Source organism: Chelon labrosus, assembly GCF_963514085.1.
Source record: "Chelon labrosus genome assembly, chromosome: 24".
In the NCBI taxonomy this organism is placed as follows: Eukaryota; Metazoa; Chordata; class Actinopteri; order Mugiliformes; family Mugilidae; genus Chelon; species Chelon labrosus.
Window position 1 is genome coordinate 2078895 of NC_140357.1, and position 19495 is coordinate 2098389.

Sequence of the window (19495 nt, forward strand, 5' to 3'; positions counted from 1 at the left end):
TCTCTACAAAATATGCCATCCAAGATTGTCTAAATCCGCTATGAGGATCCAGTAAATTCATAACCTGGGCAGAAGATTGTTTAGAAAGAGATGATATGGGTGGAGCAGGCTACCTGAGCCTCCTGCTGTATCTGCTGGGCATCGATATGGTCAGCCAGGTACGCGGTGAGGTGCCGGTCAGTGTTGGCCAGCGACTCCTGGATCTGCCTCAGCGTCTTGTCATTCTCCTGGGCCCACTGGACGCTTTTCTCCAGCTCCTTCCGCCTGAGAGTCGCCTGAACAAACGGGAAACACATCACACCTTGTCAAAAACAAAGCGCAAAAAAACCCCACACCAATGGAAACATAAAGCAGGCTATAAATACGGAACTCATTCTCCGACTCATAAAACAAAGCTATTTCCCGAACGATGATCTGCATGAGCTGCCCAAGAGATTTAGACAAGATTCTTTAAAGAATCCTCAGGAGGAGCTTTGGGTGTTTTATTCACGTGTTTTGATGTTTGCTGTCAGGGTATAAAAAGCTCACGTTGAACGCCGTCACAACCTTTTTAGTTATGTGCAAAGACATATTGAAAACTAGGCCAGTGGATGGGCTAAAAAAGTACGTTTAAATGTTTAGCCAGTGACATGACTTTTTTTGTTTTTTATTTTATGTTGCTGCCACAATGCTCCATTTACTCTTTTATGTTAGCCATTGACTTGCAGCAAAAGTGTTAATCTCCTAGGAAGAAAATAATAAAATAAGGGTAAACCATTTAACCACCTTTTTTAGTTTTTTTATTTTATATTTTGTTATATTTTGCTGCTACAAAGCTCCATTTACTCCAGTTAGCCATTGACTTGCAGCAAAAGGTATTAATCTCCTAGGTTAGCCATTGACTTGCAGCAAAAGGTATTAATCTCCTAGGTAGGAAATAATAAAATAAGGGTAAACCATTGGATGACATGGTGCGACCAAGCTTTTGACTTGTACTGCACATGTTGCATTTTGTATTTTAACATTTTAACGGCCATTTTCTTTCTTTTTTGATAGTTATCTGTTGCTCTGCAAAGACATATTGAAAACGAGGCCAAAAATATAATTTGAGCATAAGTCAAAGTCAGTTTTTGCTCTTGCAACAACGGAAAGCCCAATTAATTCTGCAACAACAATTTGCTATTTTAAATATTTCAAGTTTTGCTCCTTCAAAAATCAGTTACGAGTTGATTTTCTAGTCGCTTTAGCTCAGAAAAGACGCAAACACATAGAATCTGACTAGACAAAAACACAAGTGCATAGATCCTAAATACTGCACATAAGATAAGATGACACACACCGTCACACACACACCCCCTGTGTGTACCCTCTTGAAGGCAGGACTCCGTGGTTTCTCCCTCATCCCGTCGCTGTCCGACCTGCCGCCAACGCCGCTAACAGCACCAATAACCGGTGATCCTCTGACACCAGGTGCATGGAAACTACCGCTGCGTTTCCTTTCACCCCAGATTAGCCGCTAAAGGCAGCTGGTTACATCAGACCTAAACCTGCGTGAGCTTTTATGTGTGTGTGTGTATGTGCGAGACAAAAAGCGAGAGCGTATATGTGGTTACAGGTGAGCATGCTAATCCCATACAGAGGGATAATGGCTCTAAGTATAGCTCTGAGCCAGTGTGGCCCTTCAGTCACACATGCTGTTCTCCCAGTGTTAGCACTAGATGTATCCAAGGTTTTTTTTTGTGCTTTCTCACTTCTATGTATTAGTTTATAATGTATGAAACGAGAACTTGAGTGAGATTAAATATTTAAGGGAACATTGATAACAACCTTCCCTGTGGCGATGTACTCCATTTCCCTGGCAATTGTCGGCTCATGAATATATACTCTGATTAAACACTCCCGTATCACTTATTTCTCGCAGACACACACACACAGCGGCAGTGGCAGTGATCGTGAACCAGAGGGAAAGGGGGCTGCTTAGCTGCCTCACGTTGGCAAAGCGCGAGCGGGCGACACTTCCGTTTCCTTCAACTTGAAGAACTGCAGAATGAGATCTGGAACGATATTTTTGTGTGCATGCGTGGGCTGCACTTATCTCCGGATATGTTGAGTTTTAAAGTAGGACATGGGTTTAATGAGATTATATGCTTATTCTACAGTCTCAATATTTACGTGGACCTCTGCGAGGCACAGAACGTGGCTACAACGTGATGTTGAAGAAATGCTGATATTATTTTTTGAAGTCTAACTTCGATTGGAGTGGCATCTACAATTTTGTTTTATTGCTGCCATGCTGTAAATGTTAATAGTGTCATGCTAAGATAGCTTGATTCTAGATTGGGCCATAACATTTGTTTTTGTAGATTGCACTCAACTGAACTCCATGGCACTCAGATTACGCTCTTCCGCATTTTTTATGGTGCATGGTGGCCAGCTCCAGCTATAGCCCTCTTGTAATGTCTTATTTTCCTGACATCTAGGTATCCTGTTAATGTCCTTTAAGAGTTTCCACTAAAACCCACCCTCGGACAATTTTCTAGAAGTGAAAACGCGAATATCCCAACGCACTTACGTCACGGCTGGGATTCAAATTTTAAATCATTCCATTAGCTGATAATCAGCCATATTAATAAATTAATCATTAACTGAAATGTATGAGTACGTTGCTGTTACTCTTTTGTCCATCACTACATAAAGCCCACCCATATGATTTGCGTAGCCCAGTGATGTAGCAGGAGCATAATCAGCTCCCAATCGAGGGGTTCCAGAACAGATTTCCACCGCAAAGATTTCGTGGAAAATCGGTCAACCGTGTTTAATTCCACAGGGGCTAATCCTTTACTGCACGTCATACTCTCTTTCCTCCCAGACAATATGGGCAATAGAATTTCAAATAAATTGTTTTTATTTATTTAAGCCTGAATCTGGTTGGGCGGTGATGATCCAGTTCTGAGAGTTTTCAGAGGTGTAGTAGATTTTCAAGATGCCCTATGGCGCGGTGCCAGCCTCTGGCTTTACAAGAGAAATACTGCCACTCTTTTATTTAAATAACACATTAAAATGTGACTTTAAAAGTCTCAAGTATTTGTCCAGTTATCTTAATTGTTTCAGTAAACAAGTATTAAGCAGAAAAGACATCTACCTTAGCAGTAACAGTATGCTGCGGCACAACAGATCATGAAATATGGAAGAACCTGCGCCATACCTTACTGGAAAGGTATTTTTACAGGTTTCCAAAGGTTAATTGGCAACTACAAATTCTGAAATTATTTGTGGACATCAGTATTAGACTATTTAAGTGAAGTTTAATTATCAATTTTTGTTAAAAAAAAAACTATTTTCTTCATATGCATATATTGGAAAAAATGGGATTCTCTTCAGATCAGGTCTGTATTATACTTAGACTAGTGAGGTAATTAGATTTCACATGATAATTCCGTGAAAGCTTTGAACCTCTGAAGCTCAAAAAATATTCTACTAAATCTTTAAAGTCTAGAAAGAAAAAGGTTTCCTTGACAAAAAGAAAATTGTTAAAGCAATATTTTGGTCCCAGTGCACTTCTCAGTGCACTCCTCCATCTGTCTTTCCAGAGATACTCACAGACACCCTGGTCCGGTCTCTGAGCTCCTCGTCGGCTCTATAGATGACCAACAAACATGGCTCAGAGCCACCTGGTCTCACCTCACACGCATACATGCCGAGATACAAGCCGAAACAAAGGCTTCTGGAAAGCCTCCAAACACACAAGCACGGACAAGACGCACAGCGACTCCCAAAATAATACAAAAAGTGCGAAATAAAAGATAATGTTGAACACGCACGCACAAGCACACGGTCTCTGATGGGTAGACAAACAAAGGGAGGGCTTATCAGGCTGCAAGGAGAACATTAATCTGGTTCTATTGTGAGGGAGGATCAACCCAGCGGGCCAATGAGTGTGTGTGAGTGTGTGTGTTTGCTGGTGTGTCTAATCTGTCATTGAGGATCGCCACGAGAGGTGGAGAATGTATTGCTGCTACTGATGACGGATGGAAGGAAGAGAAGAAGCAGGACATTGGGACAGGAAGAGGGGCAGTGAGAAAGAAACTAGTAGGCATGGAGGCAAAAGGGTGTATGAATATGACAAAGAAGTACAATATGGAAATTAAAAGATTAAGAGGGCTAAAAGAAAAATGATAAGCTTGAATTAATCAAGCTATTTTCTCAATTATTTGAGTGTTCGATCAGTGTAATACCAGAAAACTGAAAAAGGGCCAATGAGAGGACTTTAAACTGCTTGATCTGTTGATCTACCACCCAAAACGTCTCAGTCTGAAAAGCCAGTATTTCAACTGCTTTTTTAAGCTCTAGAGGTGATAAATAATAATGAAAACAGCTTCTTTATCCAAACTATTTGTGAGTGAAGATAATAAATATGGGAAGAAGATTTTTGCTGTTTGTAATACATGCTTGGATCATTGTTCCACCAACGGAGTGATCGGTGGAGATGAATTATGTTTTCTGGAGGGAAAAAAATCAGTCATGGTGATTCGATTAAAACAAAGAAGAGGTCGCTGCCACAAATGTCTCTAAAGTTGACAAGACAAGTGGGACAGGAAGCGTACTCATCAATAACCAAAAGTGAAAGTGGTCATTGATGCCTTCATTACTGGCGTAGCTCACAACACAGTTCAAGGAAAGGATGAACAAGAGAGGACCAAGGATTGAACCTTGGGGGACGCCTTAAGAAAGAAGACAGGTTTATGGACTTATTTTGTACTCACCAAGTATTTATTGTAAACTAAAACCATTATCCTTAAGGTTTAACACGTTTGGTTATTACCAGCCTTCTTTTCTACCACCTTTATTGATGCTGCTGGACAAAAAATAGTATACTTTGTCATGAACAAAGTATCTATCTATCTATAAAATAATACGAATTGCAAAGCAATGGCTCCTTCTATGTTGGTTCCCATGATGTGCGGTAGTGGACACACACTCCTTAGTGGGGATATCCCGCATAGTTGTGCATCTCTACGTCTTACCCTTGCCATAAGTTCATCCCAGCGGGTGTTGAAAGCGTCCAGCTTTTGTTGAATCAGTTCGTCCAGAACGCCTCCGTCCATCAGCGTTTGGGCCAGCTCTCGAATCTGGTTCCTGTTGTCCTCTGGGTGTTGCAAGAGAACCTCTATGCTCTGTGCAAACAAACAAACAAACAAACAAACAGGAGAAGACAAAAATCAGTTGTATTCTCAGCTGGAAGCCGCCATCCTCTATGTATAAGCACCACATTTTTTATTATTTATCTTAACAAATTAAAAGCTAGATCACTGAACGTGACGCATTGAAAGGGTCTTAGTTGTTGACATATACAGTCTAAACTTGTCTATACCTTTTGACCATGGTGCTTAATGGCTCTTCACACTTTCCGAAATCCCCCTAAAAGCTTTGTTTGCTAGAGTAAGCAATTATTTGGATTTTGCTCTTCTGTACTAGCTAAAAAAGAAAGAATCAGTCCTGGCTTTAAGTGTTTTGCATCGTCTAATCTCTATAAACCATGCGTGTGAAGTATAAAGCTGTATACAGTTAACACAGACTGGAACCCCAAAATCTCCAATTGCAATATTTAATGTAAATTCCCTTTGGTTTCAGTTTTTTTATACCTCTGTGTTAAGCTCATAACATCCATATCACACACCAAAGCCATTTTTATTTCTTCCAAGTGCCTGCTAACATAATCTCTCACATATTTTCCCCCATCAGATGAAAGATCTTTTCCAGAGGAACCTCACCACAGTTTCCCTTTGAATAAATCTCTCACCAGTGAATGATAAAAAAAAAAAAAACTTTTTCCCTTAGGCTGCAATATCTCCTCTTTGCATTCCTCTCAGACTTCACACTACCCTAGTCTCGCTTGTCTTGTTTTAGGTACTCTAAATGGCATTTTGTGTAAATAAAAAACCTTGCTGACTCATTTTGATTTGTTGTGCTTACGTTTTTCTAAGGCAGTCAGCTTCCTAAACTCTGCCGAGTAGACAGGATTGCACAGTTAAGTTGCCCTAACTCAATTTCCTTCCTCTTTTCCTCAAGTCTTCATAGATAAATGTCAGAGAAGGTCACTCGCCTTTGACTCCGAAACAACATACACTATATGAATGTATGAATTACATGTATGGAGTTTACAAATTTGCAGGTGCGGTGATGTAGAATGAATAGTGACAAAGTCTGCGTTGAGAGGAGGATAGAGAACCAGTAGCCCTCTCCTCCTCCTCCTCCTCCTCCTTCCTTGTACTCACATCCAGTGCCTCCTGCAGCTCCTCTGCTCCTCCTTGCAAGTTATCCGTCTCGTCCAGTTTCTGCTCCAGCTGGTCCAGGAAGGCATTCTCCTGCTCCAGGTAGGACAGCAGCTCACACCAACAAGCCCACACTTCCTGCAAAACACACACAGATATGCACAATTTCACTGATTGAAACAATTACTGAACATCATCAGGGAAGAAAGACAGCAGAAAGGCACCACCACTTTGTTATCCTGCTATAGGTCTAGGCCAGAGCTGTTCAATTAATTGGGAATCGGGGCCAGCTCATGAAACTGAGGCAAGCTAAGGTTCCAGAGAATAAAAGTAATCAGGGTAACAAATAAAGAAATTATATACTGAAGGAGTCAATGTATTCTATTTTGTAAATGCAGAACAACATATGCACACAGGGTTGCCAACTCCCTGAAAAATAAATAAGGGGCACAATTTTTTTTAGCCCTTTTAAATTTATTTTTAATACAAAATAACAAAATTAACAGAAACCTGTCCTGCTTAACTTAAAACTGTATAAATTAATATAAAACAATAGAAAGCAGAACATTCCTCTTGTAATAGTGCAATAAGAAAAGTGCAAACATAAACTGTGAGGAAAAGTTGTTGCTTTGTTTTCTTCCGGTATCTGCTTCGCAAGCGACAGTACCTCGACCAATGAGATGAGCGGGATTCCCGCCGTCAGCTCATTGGTCAGAGAGCAGGAGACGGCCTGGTAATATATTTACCGTAATGTTTTATATAAAGCGCCCTGTTATTCATTAATTCCATTGACATTTTACACACAATTTTTGATTCTTACCGTAATACGGGACAAAGTGCGTCCCGTTTCAGCTCAATACGGGACGTACTTTTGTTTCTAAATACGGGACGATTCCGTTTTTCAAGGGACAGTTGGCAACCCTGCATGCACATAAATCCACATATGGACAACTACTGAACTCACTTTTGTCCATTTTGAATATAAATCAGACACCGTAACAATCAGTGACTCAGGTCAATACTGTATAGCCACTTGTAATGATGCGACGCCTTTGCTCATAACAAGATGCAGTAAACGCGTATTTCTCTGTCCATTCGTTGTTAAACTGCCTGTTCTCGGAGTCAACTTTTCTTTTTTTGAAAGCAGAGAGACACATTTTGTCTTGTCAGCCAACCTTCGTGCTTGAAAGAAAGAAGTCAGAGCGGTCGGAGCGTTGCACCAGAGCGCGAGCGCGAACGGCGAATTTGATTGCTCACGTGCGGTCCCTCAAAATATAGGTCCGACTTAAACGTGTGCATACCACCTCCTACTGCACGAGATAATGTACAGTTAACCATAGTCATGCGCTGTATCAGACTATCCATATGTAATAACCACGCTACATTGGAAGGGCCGGTAAAATAAAAATAAAAAAAAAATCCTCAGGGGACCCGTCCAGGGGGCGCCAATTGAATAGCTAGGCTGTTGGTTGACTTCCCAGTGAGTACCTGTCCTCCATCTTCTTCTGTCTTGCAATGAGCACCTGTCCTCTAATTTCTTCTTTCTCACGACTCATACCTTCATGTGCTGGGTCATTCTACAAAAAAAGTGGAAATGCCTGTCCCTTGCTTTTGCAGACCCCTGAATCATTTAATTTGACCCAATAATCCCATAATTATATATATTTAATAAATATGGACTGTCCTTAAGATGATGAGAGAGTTTATTTATTTAATTTTCTTTTTTTTTTTTTTCTTTTTTTTTTTTAAATGCCTGGTCCTGAAAATTCCCCTGTCCATTTGATCATACATGGAAGTTGAACTGTGTACTTTTCATTTAAAACCATTTGTTTTATAAAACAAATCTAATTTACATTTACCTTTAACCCTGTATGAATTAACTAGAACACTGAAATGGTAAAAAATACATTATTAATATGAATAATATAATAATATAATAATATTTGTCCACCAAATTTATGTCATTGGTGTTGCCCTACCCAAAGCACTTTTATTTTGAAACAATGCATCAGCTCTTTGAAGTTGTTCCTGGGTCAAGAGGTCAGTGGAAGAAGTGCAGTGGAGGAAGGAAAAAGGTTTGTGCGATATCTTAACTCATTTGTCAAAATATCATGATTTATCTCAGAATTTTGAGATAAGATTTTGTGGATGTCATTAGTGTTACTCTTTTTTATAGCTGTGGGTGTTAAGATCTTAACATAAAAATACATTAGACTGAATAAGTATGTGATTGTTACATCTCTGATGAAATAGTACATGGCTAATGGCAGCCATTTTGTTAAAATGTTAGTTTTTTTCTGTAAATTGTCATTGGTGTTACTGTCATTGGTGTTACTGTCATTGGTGTTACTGCCATTGGTGTTACTTCTCTAATGAGTACTTCCTTCCTAAGCAATATTCCTTTAACTGTCCAACATAAAAGCATAAAAACAAAACAAGAGGGAAAAATGTTTAAGTTAATAAGAATTTATAATCATATTCATTATCTATTATTATATTTTCCTTTTGTCAGGTATGGCAAAATTGAGTGCAGCAGAAAAGCAAAGATTATACAGGCAGCGGAGAGATGCAGACCCTATACGTAGGGAAGAGTACCTGTCAAAGAAAAGGCAGGGTTATGCAAATGATATCCTCACCAAAAAAAGGAAGTCTATAGGAGATCTAAGTGAAAAGGAGAGAAAGGCTCAGAAAAAAAAAGTGGCGTGAAAATCAAGCAAGACGCAGACCACGGATAAAAGATAAAAGCTATGATCTGCAAGATACAGTTGTTGGAGATGTTCCATCTACAGAGGCAGACCAATCCCAAACACAGCAACACAGACCAGACCAGTGATTGAGGCTCATCACTGTGGGCAGTGGTGTGTTGTTTGGTACGACAATCTGCCCTACCCTGGCATTATCCTTGAGGTGGAGGAACATAATGTCAAAATCAAATGTATGCACAGGAGCAGCAAGTATCACATGAAGAAGTTTTTCTGGCCATCCCCAATAGCAGACATAAATTGGTACGGGGAAGATCAAGTCATGTGTATAATGCCAGAGCCCTTGTCTGTCAACAAGAGAGTCATCCAGCTGGATGAGATGATTTGCTCATATGTACAAGAAGAACTGGGTCTTTAAAGTGAGAGAAACAACATGATGAAATCTAGAAATACGTTTTGAAAGGATATGTTGAAAATGACATGATTATACTGTTAGAAATGTTTTGGAATTAGCTATTTTAAATGGAAGTGTTTGACATGAATCGACTGAAATGTTCTGTTGAAAGTAATGTCCAATGAGAAGTTCAAAGTTCAATGAACAGTTGAATTGTACTGTTAGAAATGGTTGAAACAAACTTTTTTAAATGAAGTGTTTGACATGAGCAATTGGAATAAATTGTTTGTAATTAAATATTCATGAATGTAGAATCAAACGGTTCTTTACTGATGCTATCGCGTCATTGGTGTTACATTGTGTCATTGGTGTTACACCAAGTTTTTACAGTGTTTTGGTGTTAATGAATGTATTTTCTTGTACTTTTGAGTAATATTTTGTTTGTTGATATGGGATGTAAGAAATAGTTGATATTTCAGTCTTTGCATCAAAGCCTTTTTGGTTGAATATATTTGTTTTTACTGGTTTTAAAGAAAAAAGTGAAACCGAGAATCAAATAATTTCATACAATGCTGTGTAAAGATGAGGAATTTAATTAAACAAATATAAATAATCAATTATTTTTCTTGGTGTTATCATTCCTCTACTCAACCTTTAACTAAATATACAAGTTGTAATGAGAAAAAATATTTTATATCAACATTGATGTTGTTTAAATCACAGGTAACACCAATGACAAATAAACAACTCATGGATTCTTTATTAAAATGTATTAAAATATTAAAAATAGATTAAGCTCCCCGTTTTGCGGATTCATAGAGTTGACAAGTTAATTAATGCTATGAAAGAAGTTTTGGGTATGTTGAAAGAAGTTCATTTAAACAGATTTCCATCACCCGAATTCCACCTTTTCTGTAGAATGACCCTGCTACTACTGTATAGCACGTTATATTCATATATTATGCTTACTGCTTCAGTGACAGTGTACATATCTCTTTGTTGTCAGTCCAGAATGAAATTTAAAATCCATCTTACACACAAAGTCTCTGAGTGCGTCCTTACTTGTTGTTCCGGAAGTTTCAACAAGTAAAACGGGAGGCAGAGCTTTTACCAGTCGGCCGTGTTTCAGAACCCGCTCATTGTTTGTCATTTCTTAAAAGCTCCATCTAGTCTCTCTCTGCTCCCCTCTCAACCTCCACGGGTCGAGGCGCCACCCCGAGTCTGGTTCTGTCTGAGATTTCTTCCTGTTTTAAGTGCGAGTTTTGTCCTCGCGGTGCGGTCCGCCGCTCAAAGGCGAACTGTCTACTCCCTGTGGTGCTGTAAAATCTTGTCCCTCAGAGATAATTTGGACCCATATAAATAAAACAGAACTGAAATGGAATATGAAACCATAACTCTCTCTTAGTACTATGATGTCGTCTGTCAAAGTTTCTGGTTGTTGCATTTTGTTATTCAGACTATTCTGTTGATCGCTGGGGCTTATCACCCTTTCTTTCCACCACAGCGCACCTCCAAAACTGCCGAAGAGGGGAACGAGAGCAGGGTAAACGTTTTACCTCGAGGGTTTTGCATTTCCCATCCAGGCGGCTGCACAGGCGCTGGTAGTTGGCCGTCAGTATCTCCAGCTCGGAGCGCAAGGCGTCGTGGGCCGTGGGCGGGGCCTTGGCAATGAAACTGTTCACGCTGTCGGTGAGGAGCTTGACCTTTAGCTCCTTGGAGTGGACCTCCTCCTGGGCCCTCTGAGATGTAGAAGAAGAAGAAGAAAGAGAAATCAGACAGCAGAACAACAAGCGATAACCTCCTGCCTTCAACTACAAAAAAGTCAAGTGAGTGGTAAAAACTTCCTTAACCCTGTATTCTTAAGCTATAACCTCTGTGAAACTATGCTCATCAATGTCCTGCAGCAATCTGTTGGCCCTGTAGCACCTGATCTGTTCTAGGTGCGTGGTAACATCCGCACTATTAATCCATGGAAGCAGCCATTTTGGAAATGGCTTCCAAAAGCCTGTTATTGACTGCAGAGCATGGATAAAACCACCAGGGGGCAGATGACAAGAATCAAATTATACACAAGTGGGTTTTCAGAGAAGTATTGATTATGTGGGTGCTGCAGAAATGCATGTATCAAATATGATACATTTGATTGTTTATAAGGTTAAAAAATATATTTTTCTAGCTTTCTCTGTCTCTAAATCTTTCACCCACCAGGATTAAAAGGACCTTCAGTTCAGTTAATTTGCTTGGTCTGCCTTAGTAAGCTTTGCTATATCAATAAAAGTCTTAAAAGTCATCCAAACAGTGACCGCTGGCAAAGGATTGAGAGCAAGAAAAGGGAAGGAACAGAGGAAGACACAAAGAAAGGGTTTAATGGATGGAGGGATGGATGCACCAACGAATGAATCGATGGATCCTGTGTGTTGACAAAGCCACAAAGTGTGAAGAGACGGATTGAACAAGTAAGCCAACACATCAATGAACGAAGGAGTGTGGCTAATACGTTCCCAGCGAGGACGGGAGCGGGAGGAGAGGGGGGATTAAGAGAATAAATGAGGGAACAGATTCACGAATGGGGTTTCCTTTAAGCAGAGAGAGCAGAGGAGGGGAAGAAGAGGTGAAACAAAGGAGAAGGAGATTATCAAGAGCAAGCGGAGTGAAATCAATTTTTAATTTTCAACTCGACTCCCAAACTTTTTTGAGGCGTGGGGCGAATGGAAGCCACTTCCAAGGCTTTGGGGGAGATCACAAAGACAATAGCGTTGTAAATCTACATCACATTAAAGTGAATGCAATTTGATTCAAAAGTGAGGAAAGGGGGGATGACGGGGAGGGGGAGTATTGGAAAAAAAAAGAGACGCGAGTTTGTGAGGAGGGGAAGGACGAAGATAAAAAGGAAGATAGACCACATCAATGAGAGGAGGCACAGCCGGGGGCATTATCGACCTGGAAAAAGGAGGATCAAGAGAGAGTAACAGGGGAAAGGGAAAGTTAGCCATACTCTGAATTTTAAACAGAAATCCAGTGAGGATGAACAAGAGCTACTCATGTTTTTTTGAGAACCACCAGAATATAAACCACGTTTTTCAGCAAGTGCAATGGTTAAAAGTGCACTTGTCCAGTATACATAATTATTTTTTTGTTAAAACCAGTTGGGTTTGAGTTTCATTCATTTGGGGATCAAATGAGTATTTAAGTCCACTTGTGTAGCCTTCTCTTGGTCTTCTTGTGCAGATACCCCTAGTGTTGTAGTTGAAAAGTTGAGTATAGCTATATAACACTGACCGGTTTTATAGGCCTACTTAAGTTCGTAATTTGCATTTGTTGCTTGCGTTAATAAAATCAACTTTTTCTTTAAAAACCTAACCCTAACACCGGTGTCCATGTTGCCTCACTGTTTAGTCTCCAACATGTGGCATAGGCTCGTATTGGATTACGAGGGAAGAAAATTCTGAACACTAGCCAGCAAGCAAAGAAATCACTAAAAAGCATAGACTGTATATAAATATGGACAACACGTGCAACCACTTCCTTGCATTGGCCAAACTGACACTAGTTACCCGGGGATACAGGTGGCACCATCTTGCGAGTTTGGAGCCAGAATCTGCGCAGTACAGTCCAAGAGTCAGGCCAAGCTTTACTGGTGACCCGCCCACACTTCCGCCAGACTCACAAGCATTTTTATTTAATTAATATTGCGCTCTGCTCTACTTCCACCAGTTTCAAAGAAATAGTGAATTATGCACAGTGCTTTTTTTTTTTTTTTCTACTCTCATGTTACAATGGGACCGCTTTGCGGATCGGTCGGCATGGCAACTGGTAGTCGTCATGATGTCACATCCTGTTTCTATAAGGTCAAATAACGAACTAAAACAAAACTTATCAGACATATTCACACTTGAGTATGGATCAGCATTATATTAACTACCTAAAATGAAGAAAACCTTTTGGAAGTGTATTTTAATGTTTTAGTTTGACCCAAGTCCCATCCATTAACTTGGAAGGGGTGGAGCTTATGACCTATACTGCAGTCAGCCACCAGGGGGAGCTGTACTAGCTTTGGCTTCACTTTTGAGGAGCTATTCTGTCGTCCATCTTTATTTAAAGTCTATGCTAAATAGTGGCACCCTTTCAAAAGAAGAAGATGCCAAAATGAGTAGTAGCTCAGTTAATTAACACTTTCAATGGAGAAGGCCAACACAGATTATAGTTAAACATGGCTTGCCTCTAATGGCTAAATTATCCAACTGAGAGAACTGAGTGCTTGTTAAGTTGAAGTAACTTTATTTTGATATTTGGAAGGATGGTGCAAAGTAAATACACCAGATATTGATGAGGGCTTGTAAAAAAATAAAATTCAGCCTTATTTTCCTCTTAAACACACTCACCTTGAGCTCTTCCACAGCTTTGCGCAGCTCCTCGGGCGTCTTATAGGTGAAGTCTCTCTCTAGGTAGTCCTCCTCGGCCTGGTTGATCCACTCCTGCATCTCCTGCATCTCCTTCCTCAGAGCCATAGTCTTGTCGAGGCCGCCTTTCAGAGCAGACTTCTTCGCGTAGGCCTGAGGGGAGGGAGAAACACATACACCGAAACTAGCGATCAGTGCTGTGCATTGATGTGGGCGGAGGCTAATAAAGACTGTAGGTGACGGTCACGCACCTGTTTGCAGACATTCTCCCACTGGGCATTGAGCTCGTCTAGTTCTTTCTGTATGTGGACAGCGTAAGGTGGCTCGGCCTCTTTCTTCAGGTACAGGCCTACTTCATTGATGCCATTGACGCTTGGTTGGATGGTGTGGATGTCATTCACTAGAGCCTTGAGGTTACACAGATATAATTAACTTTTCTAAGGTCTTCTATAGACTTAAGGTCATTTTAGGGAACTCTGAAGATCATCTATCTGAGGTATTTTCATTCCAAACCTGTTTTATTTTCAGCTCTTTCGGGCTGTTCAATCCTAATGCAACACATCGGTCATGCAAGCAATCGTTAGGTTTTTCTCACCGTGCACTGCTCTAACTGTTTCTCCAGGGCTTCAGAGTCTCCCAGCGCTGGCCACTCCTCATTCAGGAAGACATCTACATCTGCCATCCACTTCTTTAAAGTCTTTACATCATTCTGTTGGAAAGAAGCAGGCAGAATCTGAATGATGTGTACAACTACTGCGCACCAATTAACTTTGAGTCTTAGGAAACATATAATGAGCCCCCTCGCTCTTTCTCTCTCTCAATCTCACCTCAAACTGCATCAGCTTGGCCATGAGCTCCTGGATTTTCTGGGCGTTCTCGATCAGCATGGAGCCCAGTCGTCTCCAGCGAGCCATGATGTTTTCCATCTCTGCTCGATACCTATGAAAGCACATAAAATCATTGGTTTAATGGCAGTCCAAAGTTAAGATCTTCTGCGGTGGAAGCTTTTTAATGTGTCGGGCTCAGTTGTCTCCGACTCTGGGTCGAAACCAAGTTGAAGGCTCTAAGTGATCCGGACTAGAATGTGCAACAAAATCCTATCTTGAGATGTCTTACTTCTGGCAAATGTCTGGTGGAGCTTTCTGGAAGACCTGCTCTACAGCTGAGGTCAGGTAGTCCACCTCACCCTGGTGTTCAGCCAGAGCCACCTGGAGAGCCTGTTGGGTAGAGACAGGACAGAGATGGATAGAGGGAATGAGAAAGTGAGAAAAAGGCAGAATGAAAGCTACAGTGTAGTCCAATGAGGCCTTTTTATCAGTAGATGTTTTTGTGTGTTGATGGCACAGTGGTGTAATAGAGGGTTCCGGCCATAGATGCGCATGTGAATAGTATGGTTGCTTGACTTTCTGTGTTGGACCTGTGACAGACCGGTGTCCAGGGTGTATTACACCCCTCGCCCAATGATAACTGATATAAGTAAAGCTGGTTTGGGAAAAATCAGAATAACAAAAAACGGGACCCAACTTCATATTTTGAAGGTCAAGTCCTCAGGCTGTCAGCTTTTAATGTCATGATTGTCATGGAACAAAATAACAACCTGTACAGAACACGTCATTTAGTGAAATGTTATAAAATCAAATAGCATCATTTTGTGGGTGCTAACCCTTTGGTGTTCAACAAAAGGAAAGCGTTCAATTGTCCAAAATTATAGCCCAAGCAGAAACAAGCTGTTACTTTGGGTAGTCAGGAAACCTTTTGCCAATTGAGAGCAATTTGCCAATTTAATGTTGCGTTGAATCCCGCCAACCTCTACGATTTAGATCCCAGAGCCTTTATTAGCTGTTGATATGGTAATTTCAAATTGATATGATGCGAGTTATTGGCCACAGCGTAATGATGATTCTGACGAGAAGCGGTGTGACGTTCGTGACATACGATGTCAGCCGGCTGACGATGATTGACGTATTCATATTAGTTAATTCATGCGCTTTGCTGCAAATTAGCCAGTGCGCCGCAAATCAATCAGAATTCTGGCGTTCCCCTGAACACGTCTCCGTAGAAAACAGGCCTGATTTATTGGACAACCATCTATTATGTGTTTTCTAAAAGCTTGTGTAAAGTTGATTGAGTTTAAAGGGAAGTGCAAGGAAAGGGGAGAGCATGCCCTTGGCTGCCCCCTTTAACGTTTAGCAAAGAAAACCTTTTTGCTGTGTTTGATTTTGCTTACCCTTCCATGCAGGATGAATTCCAAGTGAAGGGTTAGGGGAATTTCTGCGTAAGGTGGTGTGCAGAGGAAGGTTTTGGACGGGAAAGTTTCGCTCACCCTGAGGTGGCTCAGAGACTTAGTTTAGATTAGTTCAAGCACAGCCTCCGGTCAGGATATCCAGTCACTTACTAGGGCTTACCCTCGATTCTTCTGCTGCATCACTGAATCGCAAACAAGGAGGCAATAGGAATATTTTCAGCTCCAAGTTTTTGGCTCTTTCTCTCCACCTACTCTTTGCGATTTCCTTTATCTTCAACGGAGAGCCAAGGAATCGCACGGATAAACCTCTGACACTTCCTGTAACCGGTGGTGATGCATGACGAATCGTGCCCATGCACCCTTATCTCCGGCCTCCAGGAGGTTTGGGTAATGTGATGATGTACGATAAATACCGTGAAGCAATGTGGTAGACACGCTGCTGTATTATTTAAGTTAAGTCGTCCAGACTTTCCAAATTTAGTGTGTGAATTTTCCGGTCTGCTTTTGTTGAGGTTACGATTCATTCTTCGCTTTATTTAAATCTGTACAAGGAAGTTTAGACAACAAATATTATTGTATACTGTAAATTGCCACATAAAAAGCTCATTTGCTGCTAAAACTATTGAAGTTATGTCGCTGGGAAGCTAAATTGAAAAGGAACTGTCCTTTTAAAAGCCCACCGCGGCTTCCTTAATAAGTCGTTCTATGGGCATTTTATTTTTACAGGGGTGATTCCTTGGATGTCCCGGTGTATCAGATGCACACAATTTACCCACTAGGTTGTGGGTATGAATCAGACTCTTGGTTAATGGGGCGTGTCATCTGTTTTTCTCTCCCCTCTCTATCCTCCGCTCGCCACCTCGAAGAACAGCAGAAAGTGTCCTTTTCAAAGTGTGCTGCTTTGGCAGTTTGGCGTCGGCAGCGGCAATATAACTTTATCGCTTGTAGTAAAAAGTGATTACAGTGCTATACAGCCTCGCAGGATTAAAGAGTCTGTCCCACTTTGGCACCTTATGGGAATTTGTAAACAGATCTTGGCGGCGATGTTGTCAAGAGCAAAAATCGGTGAATCCCTTTGCCCTTTTTAATTCCTAAAGGGTTGTGGGATTGAAGTATAACCTTTCCTTGCGAGGAAGACACTTGTGAGATTATGAATTGACATGACAATCCATCTTGCTATCCCTTCGTGGCTGGTCTGTAGTAGCTCGGAAGCCAGACTTCCCAACCCACAAATGTTTTGTGGGAGTAATATGTTCTGGAATCACTCCACTGGGAACTGATTATGACTCCCAATGGATTATAACTGTGACCCAATTGCGTACGCAGGTATATTTTTCTCTGTATCATGACTTTGGAGCAATATTCAGATGTAACCTTAGACTTTATGACACAAGGTACGCCATCTGAATTTACCTCTGAGCGATTGTCTTCTGAATTTGGAAAAGTGAGAGCGGTGTACAAGTGTCGATTGCCGCAAATTCCAGATGTAAGCTATTTCTGGTTGCATTAAAGGCAAATAATGCAGTTTATTGGTTTTACCTTGTTGTTCTTTATTATTTTAGACTATATATGACACCCCTATGCACATCTACTGGCTTTGCAGTGGCTGTGCTGATGTCTTTGGCTTGTGCTCAATCACCTTAACTGGCCACACCTGAGAAGATGTGACCAAAGGGGGTTGCTGTAGAAGCACACCCTGCCTCACCTGTTGCCACTTTAATGTAATTAAGCCTTCTTTTTATAACTCTGTCATGTGTCTCCACTTTATGTTGAAGCCCTCGAGCCAGGTTGTAGCATAAATTGGAGGGTTTTTTTCCAGAATATCTTTTGCGCGTCTTTGTGGCAACTGAAGTTCTGGAGATGATCCAAAGAGATAAATGTGCATGTTTTAGAACTTGCCTGTTGTAGAAAGCCTCCAGGTGTTGGTTTGACCATCACCACTTTGTGCGGCGACCCTGGGATGGCCCCTGGCGTGCCCGGGAAAGCCGCGGAAGACTAGTTGAGGTCCAGTTATTTAGAATTTCAGAGGAAACCAGGCAAGTTCAGCAGGAACAGTTTAACTGGGAACTAGAACCTTTAAATTTGGGATTCCCTAGGCTCTGTTTTTACAGTGTTCTTTGTTAAGATGGGGATATTTTGGGCGAGCTGACAGGAGGCATTGTTTGTGAACATTAGCAATTACAGGGGCCTTTGGTGTTGCGGGGAAGTCGGCCCATTTGGCTGTGGCGAGGACAGTTCACTATGTTGGGATAATGTTGGGATAGCTAACCTTTGTCTACGGTAGTACCTTGGTGTAAGCAAGCCACTTGGTTTGTGGCTATTGTGCTCCATGTTGTGTGGTTCACGCTACATGTTCGTATTTGGTGTCAAAATGTTAAGTAATTATGCGTAGAGGCTTCTATTCTTGATGATCTCGGAGGATTGGGCATGATCATAGAGGGGCTTTGTACGTTTTTAGGGCTCCTGAAGGATCTCTTTTGAGGGTGGAGGTGCTACATCCGTCTGCAGTGGCTGTGCTTGTGCTTAATCACCTTAACCAGCCACACCTGAGAAGATGTGAATAAAGGGGGGGTTGTTGAAGAGGCTTAAGAGGACCACTTTTCAGCTGTAGAAGCTCACTATGTCTCACCTGTTGCCTTTTTGTTTTCTTATTGAAATAAACCCTTATTTTCATAACCCTGTCACGTGTCTCCATGCAAAGTTGCGGCCCATAACACTACATAATAAAAGAACAGGTTTCTGGTTTTAAAAACCTCAATCACTGAGGCTGGCCCCTTTTGAGACTTCAAAGTTCTCAGCCCTCAAAGGAACCCTAATGGCTTGGGGACAAATGCGGTAGCTTGACTCATCTGTTTGCTCTCTGACTTTTAAAACAAGAAAACTTTTAGACAAATATGATGAGCACTCATCCAAATGTCTTCAGAATTAATGCTCATCTTAATTGGGTCCCAAGCAAAACACCCGTTAATTGGATCGAACGAGATTGATTGCCGAGAAACGCGGACACCGCGCACACTTTCCTCGCTTTATTAGCGAGATTGATTCAACTCATTTCGGAATGACTAACCACAGCTTTGCACTACAGTACACTGAATCATCAGAACATTGTCTCCCGTTCTTTTTCATTTCAGCATCAAAAACAATAAACTCCATTTTAATTACCGTTTGCTTCTCAGTGCAACCTAATGGAGAGTGGAGTTCTTGAGTAGTTGGAGCATACCGAGTCAATATGCTCCCCTCTTCAGCTGCCAAACCGGCAGTATAAATCCTGAAAACTAGTCGAGGGTAGATGAATAAATATAAATGCTGCATGTTGTCAGTCAACAGTCCATGGTACAGAATGTTTTCATACATAATGCAGCTGTGGCTGAGAAGGTAGAGCGGGTTGTCCACAATACAGAAGGTTACCTGTACATGAACAACATGGCAAAGTGTCCTTGAGCAAGACACTGAACCGTGTGCTTTGTTTGTGCTCGTGTGAACGAATAGGTAGATGTGGCACT

At 41.2% G+C, this 19495-nt stretch overlaps 1 protein-coding gene across 1 annotated transcript in view; it reads right to left on the reverse strand.

The window, feature by feature from the left end:
• The window catches only part of dmd (dystrophin), a gene marked incomplete at its 3' end in the record, with an annotated part of 278458 nt that overhangs the window by 80647 nt on the left and 178316 nt on the right, over window positions 1-19495 (reverse strand). Inside the window, exons 28-36 of the mRNA XM_084574167.1 lie at window positions 14864-14964; window positions 14575-14686; window positions 14343-14456; window positions 13999-14154; window positions 13730-13900; window positions 10904-11086; window positions 6255-6389; window positions 5004-5153; window positions 114-275 (exon numbers count right to left, since the gene is read on the reverse strand). Of these exons, the coding sequence (XP_084430293.1) occupies window positions 114-275; window positions 5004-5153; window positions 6255-6389; window positions 10904-11086; window positions 13730-13900; window positions 13999-14154; window positions 14343-14456; window positions 14575-14686; window positions 14864-14964 (1284 nt within the window). The remainder of the gene's footprint in view (window positions 1-113; window positions 276-5003; window positions 5154-6254; window positions 6390-10903; window positions 11087-13729; window positions 13901-13998; window positions 14155-14342; window positions 14457-14574; window positions 14687-14863; window positions 14965-19495) is intronic.